The 18997-nt window shown below is 36.7% G+C and overlaps 1 protein-coding gene across 1 annotated transcript; it reads left to right on the top strand.

Moving 5' to 3' along the window:
* The first annotated feature begins 6183 nt into the window (after positions 1-6183).
* cela1.2.L (chymotrypsin like elastase 1, gene 2 L homeolog) lies at positions 6184-14872 on the top strand. The gene is made up of 8 exons (NM_001088753.1): positions 6184-6242; positions 6866-6951; positions 9252-9352; positions 10120-10245; positions 11529-11665; positions 11944-12089; positions 12535-12684; positions 14726-14872. Exons 1-8 carry the CDS (start codon positions 6203-6205, stop codon positions 14732-14734), a joined length of 795 nt encoding a protein of 264 aa, NP_001082222.1. The 5' UTR covers positions 6184-6202; the 3' UTR covers positions 14735-14872.
* Positions 14873-18997: the final 4125 nt, after the last annotated feature.

The raw sequence follows: 18997 nt of genomic DNA, 5'->3' as shown, positions 1-18997 counted from the left end.
CTTTAGACTCAGTCGGTTGTTTGCAAAAACAAAAATAAAATCGCATCAAAACTTGTTTTCTTATCAAAAATGTGATGGCGTGTTCGGTATAATTTATCCAAGGTCACAGGAGATGTGAATGTATTAGTTAATAATTAAATATTAATGACAGCTGGCCACCATGCCTCTGTATGATAAAGCTTGTTTTTTTAATATTGAACACTCTTCTTGTGATGTTGTCTACACACCCAAGTACAAACTAAGAGGCATATTTATTAAGCTGTGTTACAAAACAGGTTTCAAATACAATATCTTCTGTATTTATAATGATGTGTATGAACTTAAATGACTGTAAGTGAGAGTAAAATTCCGGCAGAAAAAGTTTCAGCCACATTGATATTGAGATCAACTATAGAGGCATATTTATCAAAAGTTGAAATTGAAACTGTCATTGCAGTAAAAAAAAGTAAACCAAGTATCCCGTCCCCCAACAACACATATTTATCAAATACAGGTATGGGACCTGTTATCCACAAAGCTTAAAATTATTAGGAGGCCATCTCCCATGGACAGTACCTTGTACTTGATTCCAACTAAAATAGAATTAATCCTTATAGGAGGCAAAACAATCCTATTTGGTTTAATTATTGTTTGAATAAATTTGTAGCAGAAGGCATGGAGATTAAAATTATGGAAAGATCACTTTTCCAGAAAACCTCAGGTCCAGAGTATTCTGGTTACCAGGTCCCCTACCTGTATATTGAAACATTTCAGATTGCATTTTTCCATTCCATTTTCAAGCAAGTTGATGGTGGGGACATTTAAATCTTGAATTTTGTACAATTTTTTTTAAATTAAATCTAAAATATCAAGGTAAAGTCATGACAATGAAAACTGATACATCCCTTAGCATTTCCCTTTCCTTACTATATTGGTTACACTTCCATAGTGCAAAGTGCGCTTTTCTGATGCTAATTGTCGTGTTTGTTCCCCACAAAGCAGTGTTTTTTGCAGGTCAAATGACAGCCACTCACTCACATTTTGTTATATATATTGTACCATACAAACCAAACTCCCTGTGTCCTCTCTGGCTGGAATGTAATACGAGCTGTAATGTTTGCACCAGATCTAGTAACCCATAACCACAAATCAAGGGGCAGATTTATTGAAAATTTTAATTTTTAAATTCGAATTTTGAGTTTATTTTAGTGTAATTCAACATGGGGACAGTCCAAATTTGATTTGAATTTAAAAAAATTGAAATTTGAATTTTGAAAATCTATCTTGAACTGATCCTTTAAGAATTCAAATTTGACTATTCACCATCTAAAACCTGCCAAATTGTTGTTTTAGCCTATGGGAGTCCTCCTACAATTTGGAGTCATTTGGTGGACTTTTGAAAAAAAAAACATTTTTTTTGGTGAAAAAACTCAAATTTGCAGCTCGATCCTATTCACCCGTTTTTTTAAAAAAATGATTTTTCTAAATAAATTTCGATTGGTTTTTCTTCGAGTTTATGGGAGTTGATGGGTGTTTTGAGAAGCTCCCATAAACTCGAAATTCGTCCCTTGATAAATCTGCCCCCCATGTGTCTGTTTTCACACAGGTGAATTATTTGAGGATTGGTTGCTATTAGTAACTAGAGCTGGTGAACACTTTGCAAATTTATTACATTGACCATTAAATTTGTAACTAATATAGTAGCTAAATAATAACTGGGCAGTTCACTTTATAATAAACTTTTATTATTAATTAGACAGGGAAAATCTAGATTGGGCTTTTTTATTTTTTAAAGGTTTTGATTGAATTATTTATGATGATGCACCCCTGTAGAAGTCTGGCACCTATTTAATTGCTTGTGTCCAATTCATCCTGATAACCAGGCTATGTTTAAATTGCCTGGTTATGTAAGTTATACCGGGCAAACAGTGTGGCGCATGGTATACACTAACACTGTATAGAGTCCAATAAAAGATTTTAATGGAAAGGATGTACAGGTAATTCCATGTTTAAATGTCAATGTGCTTGGCTCTATTCTATTGCAAGTTAAATACTGTTTTAGTTCCACATATACTGTTGCAAAACCTCAAAACACAAGGCAGTTCTACGTACATCTATCAGCACATTTAATACCATAGAATTCTTAGGGTTTTTACGTTGCGTTTTTAAAAAAAGAACAGCCAGGCGTAAATACGCTACTGAAACCACACGCGACCGTCAACATGCGTTTTTCATGCGTTTTTCATCAAGTACGATTATTTTCCCAACACGCACTTCTCATTGTTCTCATTGAATTTGGACGCCATATTTAAAATACGCTGCGTATTTACGTACAGTGTGGTTTCAAATGTGCAGATCCCATAGAGTTTATTGATTTGGTAGTTTCTTGACGTATTGGCGTTTCTGCTAAAAAAACACCAATACTGGCGTCCTGTGGCGGATTTCAGCTTGTAAGCGCCCTGTGTGAATTGCCATAGTGCGTTTTCCATAAGTTTCAGTGGTAGTGCAGTTTATGCGTATTTACGCCTGGCTGTTCATTTTTAAAAACGCAACGTAAAAACGCAGCAAAAACGCCACGTCTGGCCTTGCCCTTAGTATGCGCACAGTTGTAAAAATGGTGCTCAAAAGACAATTTTTGCACACACAGTCAAAACAAAAATGAGATGGAACATGGTCTGGAGGTAACTAGTTTATAAAATAATTTTAACTCTGCCAGCAAGCAGTTAATGAAAATCCAGTAGTGCTGATATTCCAGCAACAAAGCCCCAGTGTTGCCCAGAGAGCGAAAACTCCCCATTCTCTTTGCAATTCCTCTTGCCAATAACACTTTGTCCTTTAATTGTGTAATCTGGGGCCATGATGTCATTTACAGCCACTTCTGTATAACTCTATTAATAGAAATAAAATCAATGTCTTTGTAAAAAGGAATAAACAACAATCACAAGTGTGTAACAATAGTTTGTTTTTCTTTAAAATAGCTCTTCCGTCCCTTCTATATTCAGCTCCGTAGAGAAGTCTTTATTGGGCACTGCTGTACTGCAGCTCATTGTCATTGAGGCCCATAGAGGAGCATTTTGATGCAGCATGTTTAACCAAGTAAAAAAAGTCAGCTGACCGTGCCCATTGAAGAGCTGGCTCAGTCATCTTTGTCATAAAGGTTTATTGATGTGCGATCCTCTTAATCATAGCTTTTATTCATCATAAATGATGGCAATAAAATTCTATGAAATCTTGTGTGGCTGACGTTGATAGGTATAACTGTATGTAGCTAGGCTATTTTCCTAGCCTGACAACTTTCAAGAACCTACTATAAATAACTCTCTTTTGGATCTTGTAATAACTAATAATACTGAACTCATCATCTCTAGCATTTGTGTGGGTGAGCATTTAGGGAATAGTGATCATAACATGGTCTCATTTGAGATAATGTTGCAGAGACAACTCTATAAGGGAGCAACTAAAACACTAAGGGGGTTATTTATCAAGGTCCCAATTTATCTCAATATCGGCTGCTACAAACTCCGATCTAATCCGCTTGGGTTTTTAACGCTTATTTATTATTACACTTTCCCAAAGATTTTAACTATTTTTTTGTGAATTTTCCCCTACATCTCCAAATTTTTCTCACGAAAGCTACGAAATCATAGTGAAATTGCCCGAAACCCCTGACACAACCAAAAATCAATGGGACTGTTCCTATTGACTTTTTTACAACCTCTACAGATTTGAGATGCCGTGTTTTTATATTCTGGCTTTTTAGCTCTCGAGGTTTAATATATTCCGAAAAATGTGTGATTTTTTTAAAAGTCTGATTTTAGAAAAAAATTCACGAATTTTTCAGATTTCGGGGAATTTCGGGTATTCGGAGCTTAGTAAATAACCCCCTAAATGTTAGATGTGCAAACTTTGCCAGTATAAGGGCATCTCTGCAATATATTAACTGGGAAAGGCATTTCACAGGGTAAAACACGGAAGAAAAATGGGATGTCTTTAAAATGCTGCTTAATAAAATACATGTCATTTTCTGATTTGACCAGTGTTGTCAGTGGAGGTGGGGATTGAATGTACCATTTCTATTTTATGGGATGATACTAAATGGTGCAGAACTATAAGTTCCATGCAGGATGTTGCAACTAAATTACTAAATTAGAAAACTGGGCAGCAAACTGGAAAATGAGGTTCAATGTTGATAAATGCAAGGTTATGCACATTGGCAGAAATAATATAAATGCAAGTTATACACTAAATGGCGGTGTGTATGGGGTTTCCTTGATGAGAAGAATCTAGGGGTTTTTGTAGATAACAAGTTGTCTAATTCTAGGCAGTGTCATTCTGTGGCTACTAAAGTAAATAAAGTTCTGTCTTGCATAAAAAAGGGCATTAACTCAAGTTATGAAAACATAATTTTTCTTCTTTATAGGTCCCTGGTAAGGCCTCATCTGGAGTATGCAGTGCAGTTTTGGGCTCCAGTCCTTAAGATGGATATAAATGAGCTGGAGAGAGTGCAGAGACGTGCAACTAAAATGGTTAGGGAGCTGGAAGATTTAAACTATGAGGGTAGGCTGGTTCTTCACAGTGAGGATGGGGAATGCACTGCGGGATGATGTTGTGATGGCTGATTCTGTTAATACCTTTAAGAGTGGCTTGGATGATTTCTTGGACAAGCATAATATCCAAGGCTAATGTGATACTAAAATCTACAATTAGCTAATAATTTAGAGGTGCATCTTAAAACCTACCAATCTATCTTAGCAGTGTTCACTTTGTGAGTATTAACCCTGTGAAGTGTCTTTCACAATAAAACGACTTTTGTTTTGTTTGCAAGAACTTCTATTTTCTACATAGCAATAGAGATACAGTATGTAGTTGCGCCAATACCATCTCTTTCCTCCACCACTTTGTAAGGGTCCATGTGGGTAATATAGTCCAGTAACTTATCTTCTACCATTACTAGTCTGGACAAGGTCATTTAAAGCCAAGACAGGTTATCACTTGCTGTAATCCTTCTGAAGTGTATCTTGTTCATGCTTTTGAAAGAATGAGATTTACAAGCGTAGAATAATGGCCTCTTAGTGACAGAGGCTATGTATGGCTTTCCTATGCTTAATTCAAATTATATTAATAAGAAACAAACCAGAATCTTTATTTCATTCATATTTTACGTGACCACTGGGGAAGCAGTTACCGTATATACTCGAGTATAAGCCAAGTTTTTCAGCCCCCAAAATATGCTGAAAAACTCTACCTTGGCTTATACTCGGGTCAAGCACAAAAGCGGTCGCCGGCGTCCAAGAATAGTCTCCAAGAATATTCGCCGGCATCCAAGAATGGTCACCGGCATCCAAAAACAAGACGCCGGCACCTCCAATGGGAGCAGAAACCCTCAATTTTTTGATTGAAACTTACCAAAAGCTGCTGCATTTTTCACCCTCGGCTTATACTCAAGTCAATAAGCTTTCCCAGTTTTTGGAGGTAAAATTAGGTACCTCGGCTTATACTCGGGACGGCTTATACTCGAGTATATACGGTATACAGAAATCTATAGCTATACAGTATGTATGTTACATTCAACAGAGCAAACAGTAAGGCAGCTACCACTTGTATTAGTAAAAGCAGATATGAAGATTAACTTCTTTATTGCAGCAGTTAATGTACCAAGAGAAGAGAGGTAATATTAGTATTATGGGAATAAGTTAACTGAACCATTGTCTTGTTACCCTGCCAGGCTAAAGTTTTTTGTCTTCAATGCAATTTTTCTAGCTGTATGGAATGTTGGCATGTATATTTAACACTAGCAAATAGACCTGCCTTTGTGGCTACTATGATATCATATTGAATGACTAACGAAGAAAAGGAAGACAAATATACAAACGCATGTGCATGAAATAACATTAAACTTAAGATAAGTATGCTTTAACCCACACATTGGAATATAACAGTTGAAATCATGTGTATGGACCAGTCCATACTTTTTCCAATCAATTACATACCATTTGGTAAATGCTGTATGTATGCTGAGGATTTTAGAGTTACATAAATGATAAATATCTACAGAAATTACAGTTTTTTCCATCTGTTTTACAAGTTGCATCTGGAATTGTTCTCACTACATGTTTACCATTGTTATCGCACTATCCTTGTCCTTGTGAAACCTCGAGCTGGGATATAAAGGGAAGCCCATCAGTTGTGCATCCAGAGAGAAGAGTACTGCAACTATAACACAATGTTGAGGCTCCTCGTACTCGCTGCTCTTGTCCTTTGTGGTAAGCTCCATGGTTTAATGGCTCCTAGCAGACTAATAGACATTAAGCTTAATTTGGTTGTCTTTCAGAACTGAGATTTATGATGGCCAGAACTTTGGAGATCCTGTGTGTATAGCATAAACTTCTCCATTTCTATCTCCATTTCTTTTTCTCATTTCCATAATGTCTTCAAACGTTTTATGGTCCCGACTTTCAGTTTATGCTATACACAGGATTTCAATCATGATTAATTTGTTTTTTGTCCCTTAAGGAAAAAGATTTAATAAGTCTATTCAATTAACCATTGTTATCCTATGTATATTTCTCTCTCTCTCCTTTTTTCTCTTGGCTCATGGCTGATTTCCTTTTGTTGATATTTTTAGTTAAAGAAGTCATGTGACAGATTTATATGGAAATCATTTTACCATTTAATGTTTTCCACTGTGGTATATTTATGTATTAGAGGAAATATAGTGCTTGTACATGGATCCTGTTACACATCACAGACAGAATTTTAAGTAGACGCTACAATTCCTAATTAGAAATGTAACCCAATTTGTACTTTATATTATTATAAGGCATGCTTTTATTAGTTCTGCTCTTTATAAACCATAAACTATCATATTTTCCTTTTTATTCCATAGGACAGTGCTCCGATATCCGTTTCATTGAAGACAATGAGCGTGTGATTGGAGGAAGTGAAGCAAGCAGGAATTCTTGGCCATGGCAGGTGAGAGTTAATTCTGACCTTAAGTTACCAACCTATTGTATTGTTCTCTCTTTGATACACTGTAAAAGAACAGAACTAATGTCCCAAAACCCTGTATTTTTTTTTATAGGCATACTGTGTCCTTTTACAAAAATAAGTAAAAGGAGAATTGGCTCAGGGCACGTACCATCAGAACTTTTATTTGCTATAACATTTTACTGATAATCCACCAATCGCATAATTTTAATCAACTAGAAGAGCTGTATATTGGAACATATTTTCATAATAAAACCCTGGTATCTTTAGTGGAGCTCTTATTTTCTTGAGGTATTGTATTTAGGATGTGAGGTTCAGCATGTTTGTCTTCCATGTTTGTCTTCCAGTAATGGGCACAAAATGAGAAGATCTCTTTCTTGGTTGTTTTCTTTCCCTGTTGTGGTAGAATAACTTGGCCTTGGTTTAACCCCTTACAATATATATATATAGGCATAAAGAACACAGAGCACTCATGGGACTTAATTTATGTGCAAAGCTTTAATGGTGTAAATTAGTGATGGGCGAATTTGCACCGTTTCACTTCGCCGAAAAATTTGAGAATTTTGCGCAAACGCCGAAAAATTCGCGAAACGGCGACAACGTCTCGTTTTTGACGGCGCCGCCCGTTTTTTACACCGGCCCCCGTTTTTGACACCGGCTGTTTTTGTGAATTTATTCGCTGGAGGCGAATCGCGCAAATTCGCCGCGAATTCGCGCCTGGCGAATAAATTCGCCCATCACTAGTGTAAATCTTTGCTCATAAATTAAGTCCCATGAGTGCTCCGTGTTCTTTATGCTGATATTAATTTTTACAGCAGCACCTGGGCTTTTTTGCCTTTGCGTGCGCTGCTCTTCAGACTCTGTGTATATATATATAGTCCAAGCGAGCGTGGAACGCACACCATAAGTAAAAATCCAAATGCTGGGTGCCAGTCTGTAAAATTATACAAATATCCCATAGGTGAAGGCACTCCAAAAATAATCAGGATACACAGGTCATCAAGATTTATTGGTGGACCAACGTTTCGATTCCGTATTGGAATCTTCGTCAGGGTGAGAACCCTGACGAAGATTCCAATACGGAATCGAAACGTTGGTCCACCAATAAACCTTGATTATGACTAGATGACCTGTGTATCCTGATTATTTTTGGAGTGCCGTCACCTATGGGATATTTATATATATATATATATATATATATATATATATATATATATATATATATATATATATATATATATGTAGAAGTTATCGGCACTCAACATTCATAGCAACAGCAAAGGCACCGCATGGCATAAACTATAAACAAGGCACCTACAGACCAGATAGAGTTCATTCATTAGAAACACAGATGGATGGATCAAATTATAAATATAATTTAATTTAATTTTACTTCTTTACCTCTTCTTTATAAAGGGTTTGTTTTTCTACCAAAATAGAAATCAAAAACATGGTGATTGTGGCCCTGATAAAAAAAATGCAACAACAACAATAATAATAATAACAATATTATTATTAATATTATTATTAATAATAATAATAATACATAAAAAGCACTAACCCAGTTTTTATTTTTCAAATTAAACTACAGATGAGGTAGACCTTGTTCGAGTATCTGCAGACAATTTCCATACACAAACTATACCCTTCAGCAAGGCTTCTCCTTCCACGTCCCTTCCAGGTGTACATTTTTTAGTGAAACATTATCAAGATCTGAAAGGAGCAAAGCCAAAGCAGATATGACTGCAAAAGTGCATTAATTCACATGACATGCTTTGGGTATATAACCCATTATCCTGTGTGTAAAGCTGCTGAAATTCCAGGCTGGGGAGCTGCTACACAAAAGGCTAAATACATTTAAAAACGTTAAAAATTAGAAATGAACACCAATTCCATATAGTCTCACAATATCAATGTGTTCGTCATACTAAAAGTTTAATTGAAGGTAAACTACCTCTTTAAAAAACTCACTCCGACAAATATACAAAAATAATGAAGGAATTGGAACACTTCAATCACATCATAATTTATTTATATCACAGAAATACCATTGGTTCATTGGGGGGTGAAGGTGAGGCTTTATTTTGTATCTTTTTCATTTATGAAGACCTTTATTGTGTTGGGTTTAAACATATGATTATTTTGATATAACTGATGTATTTTAAATAATAGTGTGCAGTTCATCCTTTACCTCACCCTCAACTTTAATATATAAACAACACATTTGAAAATGTATTATTTACTTGAGGTTTGTTTTTTTACTTTATTCTATATTCTCCTCTTAGATTTCTCTCCAATACTCGTCTAGTGGCAGTTGGTACCATACTTGTGGGGGTTCCCTAATCCGTGCCAACAGGGTGATGACAGCTGCTCACTGTGTGGACAGGTAGAGGCTGAACAACTAAGAATGATGTAGATAAAGAATGTCACTAGGCTATTTGTGGGTCCTTCTTTACAAAATACACTGCTGTGGTCTAATATTTCAATAGACACCATATTTATTGCTGACATTACAGGCTTTCAAATATGGATGCACTGAATTCACTATTTGGGATTTAACCGAATCCTTTGTGAAAAGATACCGAACCCGGCGAATACTGAACCGAATCTGAATCCTAATTTGCAAGTGCAAGTTAGGACCAGGAAAGGAAAAACTGGAAAAAATTTTTTACTTCCATGTTTGGTGATGAAAAGTCCCTAATTTTCATATGCGAATTAGGAATTGGTTGGGCCAGGCACATGGATTCCTCTGACTCCTGCTGAAAAAGACCGAATCCTGGATTCGGTGCATTCTTACTTTCAAACAACATAATTTTTCTGCAAGGTTTTAGCTTTTCTTCACCCTTCAGCTGACATGTTGTAATTTCGAATTCTTGTAGTTGATGTATTGTGCTAGAAATTTTCAACACAGTCTATACAGTAAAATATAAAGCTAATAGAAATCACATAGACTTCCATTTTTAAAAGAACTGCGCCTGAATCCTCATGCTTTTACATGGCAATGGAACAACTCCGTGCCTTCAAGTAGCCTCATATTTTACAACAGGGGGAATGTATTGTATGTTTATATACCTTTTTCATATGCTGTATGCATGTTTTTAACCTTGGTATTTTTTTAAAGTATCCAATGTGCTTTTGTTTTGTCATGATTAGGGCTGTTTCTTACCGTGTGGTGGTGGGAGATCATAATATTTACCAGAATGATGGCACAGAACAGTACATCTCAGTATCAAGGATTGTGAAACATGCCAACTGGAACCCTAACAATATTGCTGGAGGGTAAGAATTATCTTAAAATTTAAAATAACTATTATAAAATAATCAGGAACCAGTAACTTTATCCCCCAAATTGTTCATTTTGTTTTGCATTTGCTAAAAATAAAATATTAGTAAGTGTAATAATACGGTAATTGATTTTTTCCTTCTTAAAACTGATTAGTATCTCTTTACAAATTAGATCAGGTCTCAGACTTTTTAGCATTCATGATTTGGAAATCTGTATGTTTATATATAAAAAAAACCTTATCCCAGACTTTATAAAAACTACCAATGTGGTTGGTTATCTGACATAAATGCAATATGGCTGTACACATAGCTGGCCAAATTTGACTGATCTGTCCCCAAATGATGATGTGACAAGCTGGATCTTCATTCATATAGTTTTTCCATTTTGGACAATAAACTGTACAGATGCACAGTGTAAGAAAAGAAATCTGTGCATGTATGGCTACCTTAAAGTTTCAAATAATGTTTTGATGTAGAGGAAAAGAAGAATTTTCAAAGAATGAGAATTACCCAGACGTTTCGGCAATAAGCCTTTACCAAGGGAAATTCCTTATTCCGAAAATCCGGTGTAATTCTCATTCTTCGTTCAGTATATCCGCTTCCTTTAGCCTGTGATTGCACCAAGGTGGTATGTACTTGTATTATAATGCTAAGCCTATTGAATTTACTTTTATGACAGAAATTGTCTAGCTGATTTGCTTATGTACAGTAATGTTATATTATTGCTGCACTATTGTATAAATACATTTTTTTAAAAAATACCATCTTGTATGTTTCTTCTTTTGTGTGCAAGCCCATAATTAAATATTTAATAAAATAAGATCAATCATGTTAGTTTCGTCCATTAAATTACTTAAACTCCTGCTTGCCCTACATACAGTATGTGGCAACTACAAACAGATTGGGGTGATATGCACCTTCATTATTCTTCTACTTCTTTGCACATTGTCCTACTCATACCTTATCAAGAGGGAGTTTTCTGCAGCATTCTGTTGATATATTAATGACATGAAGGGGACAATGAACCTTCAGCTGTTGGTGGAACTAGAATTTTCACTTTAATAACAACTGCCTCAGGGAGGGCAGCATTGTTTTGGGGAAATATCCTAAAAGGTACAAAAGTGCAAACCCACAGCAACCAGAAGCCTCATTAGATTATGCTTCCTTTAGCTTCAATCCCAAGTGTCTATGTGTGTCTACTGTCTAGTCATATTTACTTTTAATTATTTCTGAAACCTCAATTGTAAATTCCATATTGTTGTTTTCGTGCCTTGCAGATATGATATTGCTGTCCTACACCTGGCCTCCAGTGCAACCCTCAACAGCTATGTGAAACTTGCCCAGCTTCCCGCTGATGGTGCTGTCCTGGGCCACAACTACAACTGTGTGGTAACAGGATGGGGCAAAACTAGCAGTACGTTTTTTTTGTTGTCTGATCAGTAGCAATCAAAAACCATTGCTATCATAATTCTTAAGATACGTCCTTTAATAACTGGTATTCTTTGGTTAAAGTCAGTGACCTAATGAAAAAATAAATTATGGGGGTTGTGTATTAAATGGAGAGATTTTAGAATGTCCTAATGCAAGCTTAGGTTTATAGATAAGCTTGGGGGTACATTGACTGGCCCAATCATTTATTTATGTAATGCTGAAGAGATAGGAGGATGGAGCTTACTTTTTGTTCACCTACAGACAACGGCAACCTTGCGTCCGCACTCCAGCAGGCCCCTCTGCCCGTGGTAGCCCATGCAACCTGCTCCAGTGGCTCCTACTGGGGAAGTACAGTTAAATCCACCATGGTGTGTGCTGGTGGCGATGGAGTCCGTTCAGGATGCCAGGTACAATGATTTCATCTGTAATAACTTACCTGCAACCTAGAATTGACATTCAAATTGGACTTGATGACAAAAAACAATGGCTCTCTCTCACTCATTCACTCTCTGCGGTAGCAAACCTTAGAATGATTTATGCATGGCAAAGACTAGGTTGTCCAAAATGAAATACTGTAGATATGATGTGAAAACTGTTAAAAAGCATTCAGCCCTCCCATATGTTATAACTGAACCTCAATTTCTAACAACATTAGGGACAATGTGCTTTGCTACTTTTTTCCACTATTGTTTTGCCACTGCCTGGGTTTTTGAATTCAGTTTTCACAGACCAATATTTTCAGTAACATTTTGAATTACATATTTAATATATTAGCAAAGAGAGCTGTGTCGCTTTTTATTGCCAAGACTGTTTTTGTTATTTGACATTTGTTTTACTGTATTCTAAAACCAGGGAGATTCTGGCGGCCCTCTCAACTGCCCTGTCAACGGTGTATACCAAGTTCATGGTGTGACCAGCTTTGTCTCCTCCTCTGGTTGCTCAACATACCTGAAGCCAACAGTGTTCACTAGAGTTTCTGCTTACATCGGATGGATCAATAATGTGAGAAACTATTTAAAAAATTAATATATAAAGGGGAATATGTAATAAAATTTGCGAAGAGATAAAATTTGCGGGTAAAAATTGATATGTCGCAATGTAATATTCTTCATTAGGCTTTTATTGCATTGCAAATCTTAATTGCGCATTGAGAACCTTTAAGACCAGCTTGAAGGTGGCGTAAACTTTTGGAGCAAACGTAACGTCTTATTACATACACTGCATACTATCACAAACTATAAAATTTGCAATTGATATTCTACTGTTGTGTGAGGGGCAAAAGTGTTTGTAAAGGCAAAATAGTTCACTTTGCAAACCTTTATTCACATTGCAAACGATTTTTGCGTTAGCGACCAATATTACATTCCTCCAATAATGTCACTGCAAATTAGATGTTTGTGCAAATATATACATTGTTTCTTTCAGTACTCAGGTAAAAAAAACACAGAACGTATATTGTCTACATACAGGCCCAGATTTGTGGCAAGGCCACAAAGGCCTGGGCCTAGGGCGGCAGAAATTAAGGGGCGCATACCGCACAGCCGCATTAAAGTCAGTTGTGCATGTGCAATTTTGCATATTCAAGATATGCATATATAGGGGTGAGGGACGTGGAGAGAGAGACACGGATGCGGAGGGGAAAGCAGAAGCTAAGGGGGAAGCAAAAGGGGAGGTGGAAGGGGAGAAGGACACAGAGGGGAAGGGGATGGGAAGGGGAGAGAGACACAGAGGGGGAATCAGAAGCTGAGGGGGAAGCATAAGGGGAGGCGGATGGGGAGGGGAGAGAGACGCTGAGGGAGACACAGAGGGGGAATCAGAAGCTGAGGAGGAAGCATAAGGGGAGGTGGATGGGGAGGGGAGAGAGACGCTGAGGGAGACACAGAGGGGGAAGCAGAAGCTAATGGGGAAGCAGAAGGGGAGGTGGACGGGGATGGGAGAGAGACGCTGAGGGGGAAGCAGAAGCTGATGGGGAAGCAGAATGGGAGGCGGATGGGGAGGGGAGGGAGACGCTGAGGGGGAAGGGGAGGGAGACGCTGAGGGGGAAAGGGACAGAGAGACACAGATGCAGAAGGGCAGGGGTTCGCGGGCGGAGAGGGGGAGATGAGCAGAGATGGCCTAGGGGTGCCCAGTTTGAAAATCTGGGCCTGTCTACATATAGATATAGATACGGGTATGGGACCTGTTATCCAGAATGCTTGGCAACTGGAGGTCTGTCCATTATTTGGATCACCATCTCTTACCAAAAATCATTTAAAATGTAATTAAATCCAAAGGGATTGTTTTGCCTCCAATAAGGATTAATTATATCTTAGTTTCGATTAAGTACAATGTACTGTTTTATTACTACAAAGAGTAGATGGAGAAAACCTGTATAGGAGAAAAATCATTCCCTATTCATAAGAACTTACAATCAAGGAAAAAGGGGATGCATTCATACCATTCATGGTGTAAATACATAAGCTAGGGAAGATGTTTCATACTGCCAAACAGCTGATTTCAGCATAATCAGTGTACAATGATCATTTGATTGGTTTAACAAAACTCAACCAGACATTTTTTTATTTTTAATTATGAAGACAATACTGCCATTGCATTATATGCTAGCAAAAGCCATTTACTTGCCACTATAGCAATGTAACATAAAAGGAATAAAAGTAGATTATGCCAGCTGTCTCACAATATTTGAATGATCTTTTATATAAATTCGTCCACAACACGATGAAATCTTCATAATTGCTGACCATTTTTTATGGCAAACTGTCAGGATAATCAGGATAATCATTAAGAAAGTTAAATTATTGATCAGCAAGGCTCAAGTTATAGGAAAGATAAATCACATGTTTTACTGAACATTCATAGAAAAGTAAAAAGCAAAACAAGGCAATTCATAGTCTATTGTGTCCCCCAAATAAGCTTTGGAAATCCAACATTTTTTCTTATTTATTAAACTAAAGTAAAAATAAAACAAAAATAAGTTCATATTATACGTATTTATTTAAACACGTTTTATTTATTTATTTATTTATTTTTTGGGGTTTTTCAGAACATCTAAAAGGCTGGAATGAAAACACAGACAAGAGTAGTAGAAGTAGAAGACACTTAAGGAAGAATGAATGTACCACTGCTGTAATTCATTTCTGCAAACAAATACTGTATCTAATAAAGAAATACATTTCCAATTGAACCCACATCATTTCTTTAGTTTAGATTGTATTAATATTATAGGGAGAAGTTATGTAAAGTATGTATATGCTTGCATGTATGTCTGAGAGAAAGTAGGTTTTTGGTTAAAATCAGTTTGTATTTTTAAGGCATGCATTTTTTTTTTATTTTAATCCTTTTTATTTTAATAAAGAAACAAGATGCAGTATACAGGAAAAAGCGGTTACTGGACATTCCAGTCCGCAATGCATATTCAGTTGTATCTGCTTTGCGGCAGAGAATATATGTGTTACTAGAGTCCTGGTATATTTATTTCCCCCAGTGACATACTTATTAAGAAGGGCTTCCGCTGGATCTTTTCTTAATGGAAGACCAGTGACATTAGTGATCATAGCAAAGGCATGCATTTTAAAGGACAATGAATGAAAATAGTAATGGATGCCCATCTGTTGGGCACCCCTCCTCCCCAAAATGACCCAAACAGCTAACCTTCTGTCCCAGGGCAGTGTACCACTTCTCTATCAAATGCACGGTCTCGGGGTACTTAGCTGGGAGGTGCCATGCTAATTTCTCAAGTTGTCCTTGCATGAGTTTGGACTGAATGAAGGTATATTATAAAGATTCTAGGAATTTCTACTGTACTGCATGGGCACCTACCCTAAGTCAGTGTAAGTCTACCTGGGTGATCAAAATAAAATGGTATCATGGCAATCACGTACCCATGATTGGTATTTTTTTTTAATTGAAGAAGAGCACTGGCCTTGTACAGTTTAAAGTACTTCACATGATGGGCTAAAAGGTAATGTACCCCACAGTAAAAATGTTAGGGCCTCCTAAAACTCTAGGAAAATTTGTTTTACAAACATGTACTGATGTTACACTTATCAGCTAAAACACAAAACAAAAGTGGTTTATCATTAAAGGGGTGGTGGACCTTTAACGTGTAGTATGTTATAGAATGGCCAATTCTTAGCAGCTTCTCAATTGGTCCTTGTTTTTTATAGTTTTTTAAAGGGCATGTAAAGATAAAAAAAATAAAATCCCATTTTTACTTTCTTTAATGAAAAAGAAACCTATCTCCAATATATTTGTGAAGATTCTCATTCACCCAGGTCATTGATGAATGAGAATATCTCCAATATATTTTAATTAAAAAATGTGTACGTTTTTATAAGAAAAAGAGTGAATACAGTAAGATTCTCCCTTCATTTACTGCTGTGAATAGGAATTGTCAGACGGTCCCTAACTGCTCTGCAGGGAAACAATCATACTTATGAACAGCAGGGGGAGCCCCTGCCTTACTTCCCAGCAATGCAGAACTCAAACAGCTTTGTTTGTTTCCCTGTAGAGCAGTCAGCGACTGTGTAGAGATTTGTATTGGATTTTATTTTTGCCTTTACATCTCATTTACTGTTTCCAACTCCAGCTGCAGGGACAATCATCATGGAGCCAAATTTAAACAGATAAACTGGGATTCTTTTTGGAGGATTATTTTGTTGCAGCCACTGGTTCTGCAGAGTTGGAGAAAGTTTGTATTAAACAATACAAAATGTATAAATCCACATTAGATTACATGACAACATAGGACCCAGTGCAGTCTGTCTTATATTCAGGCCCTTTCTTATTCATCTCCCAGACTCTCTTTTAAACCACTGCCTGTTTGCTATGGAAATTTTCACCCTAGCAAGCAGATAGCTACTGCAATTCCAAAATAAAGAGCTGCTGAACAAAAAGCAAAATAGTTTAAAACCACAGCTAATAAAAAATAAAGACCAATTGCAGATTGCTTTAGAATATCAATCTCTATGTCACACTAAAAGTTTATTTAAAGATGAACAACCCCGTTAAAATGATTTCTCAGTTTATTTCTTAAAAAAAGAAATGTAAAAGTATTAATTACCAGGCATTGTAGCTCAATTGTCTAAGGAATTAAATAGATTCCTGAAAAGGGGACCAACAGATCTTTGAGCCATACATGTATATATATTATACCATATGTATTGTACTAATATAGACAGATATAGAAACCGAAAAACTGATTGCTTTAACTGCAAAGACCAATCCCAAAATATATCAGGAAAAAAAAAGATGAGAAAGGAAAGTGGGTGTCCATAAAAAAAAATAAAATATACAGTGGACAATGATAAAAGAAAATGTGTTTCATTATTTCAGTATATGCAATAAAGGGTCCAAAGTTACTAGATTCACCAGGTAGTAGCACAGAAAGCTTAGATAAAACAAATGATGACACATGACATGGTATGTAAACATTTAAGAAAAGTTAATATGGACACGGCATTAGGTTTTTATAGAATATATCCACACAAGTACTTTGAGAGCTTATTTCCGTTTTATCCTGGCCATTATTTCTGATTTTCTTAAGGTGCTTCTCAATGTGTATGGTGCAAATGTGTCGGTGGAAAGCTAATGTAATTTTTGTATTTATAAAGGCTTGCTGCCTCAACGTGGCAATTATAGGTCTATCAATCTGACATGTGAGGAGGCAAAGTTTGGCGGTTTTATATGAACTCACATTTAAGATTATGCATTGAATAAGAGATCCAGTCAATATTTTTTTGATGGAGTAAAAAAAATGCAGATGCAGTTGGTCTACTTAGTTTTTACAAAGGCTTTCAACACATAAAGGGTTTATAAACTTTTTCAGGCAACTATTGCCTATGGTGATTTCAACGTGGCTGTTTTAGACACTTTGGTGCTGCATTTCTGAACTGCATAAAAAAGTAGCCCAACATGCCTTTAGGTGCGTAAAGTTTTTACAGTAATAGATGAGAAGTGTGTGTAATTCTGTTCCCAAAGTCAAGTGTTAATGTCTGGGAGCTGTAACCAAATGAATAATAAGTAAAGAAACCTCCCTGGATCTGAACCCATTCAGTCCCAAGCGCTCTCTTTGGTTGCAAATCCAAGATGGCAGCACCCATAGCCACTATGTCACTGGCACGCCATTTAATAACACACTGCCATGTGATGTCATTACGTTGTTGTTTAGAGTGAAATTTGAAAGAAAAGGATGCCGAACACTCAAGTTCTATGTACATGTGTCAGTCTTACTAAGTAAGTACCTCGGTATGCCTAAATTGCTATTTTTACTAGATATACTGGTTTCTGACTCTGACGCTTCAGCATTGATTCTGACTACACTGATTGCTGCCTGCCCTGACCTTTTGCCTGAATTACAACTTTGAGCCCCTGAACGCTTTTGGATTACTTGTGCCTGCCTAAACTTCTGCTTCCTCCTTGGTCCTAATTTCAATCCCGTTAAGGGCCTTTGGGTTTAGCATGCTGTGCCCAGCTCCTTGCACAACATTAAAAATGCAACATGAGAAACAGAGCACATTGTCAGGAGGCACAACTAGCCCAGACCATCTAGGCAGGCTGCGTCTCCTGCTGCTCCATAACTTGCGTGCTCAAAGGGGCAGGCTCGAGGCCTCCTCACTCTGAAAAGGAGAGTAGAACCCTGCAACAATACAGGTAAGATACCGCAAAGTACTTAAAAGGCAAATTCTTGCCTATTTTTGCACTATTTGTTGCAATTACTCAAATATTTCTTACTCCTGCATTACTAACCTTTCTGAAGTAAACAGAACAAGCCGTATAGCAAATCCAGAATTCAGTTTAGCCGCACTTTTTCCAGCATTCTGATCCATACCAAATTCACAACCAAAAATATTGATTTGTTTTATCACAAAAGGGACAGTGTTGCACCCCATCATAACTGTTCATCTGTATGCTTCTGTTTAGAAGAACATCTAGAAGACTCCCCTAGGAAAGAGCTCACCTGAAACCCATATTAGCAAGTCTATCATTTTATTTGTGTATTGACAATACACTGGAATGATACTGTAAATGCACTGCAGTCTAATCTGCAGTTGTTAATTGGTGCTTTTTCTTTTTCTTTCATAAATGTGTTAAATAACTAAATGAACTGTTTGGTAAATGATCTATAAATGCTGAAGGGCCTTGAGGTAAGTGTGACCATAATTAGTTGTACATTTTCCATACTGGAATACTTATACTGTAACATCTGGCATCATTCCCTTTAGATATTTATTTCTGTTTATCACAAAGTCCTTGTGGAATTTCTAAATGGGATATAAAAGGGAGCCAAGAATTGTATGTTCAGTGGTAAGTGTAC

Source organism: Xenopus laevis, chromosome 2L (genome assembly GCF_017654675.1).
Source record: "Xenopus laevis strain J_2021 chromosome 2L, Xenopus_laevis_v10.1, whole genome shotgun sequence".
In the NCBI taxonomy this organism is placed as follows: domain Eukaryota; kingdom Metazoa; phylum Chordata; class Amphibia; order Anura; family Pipidae; genus Xenopus; species Xenopus laevis.
This window is presented reverse-complemented; position numbering and strand designations above follow the sequence as displayed.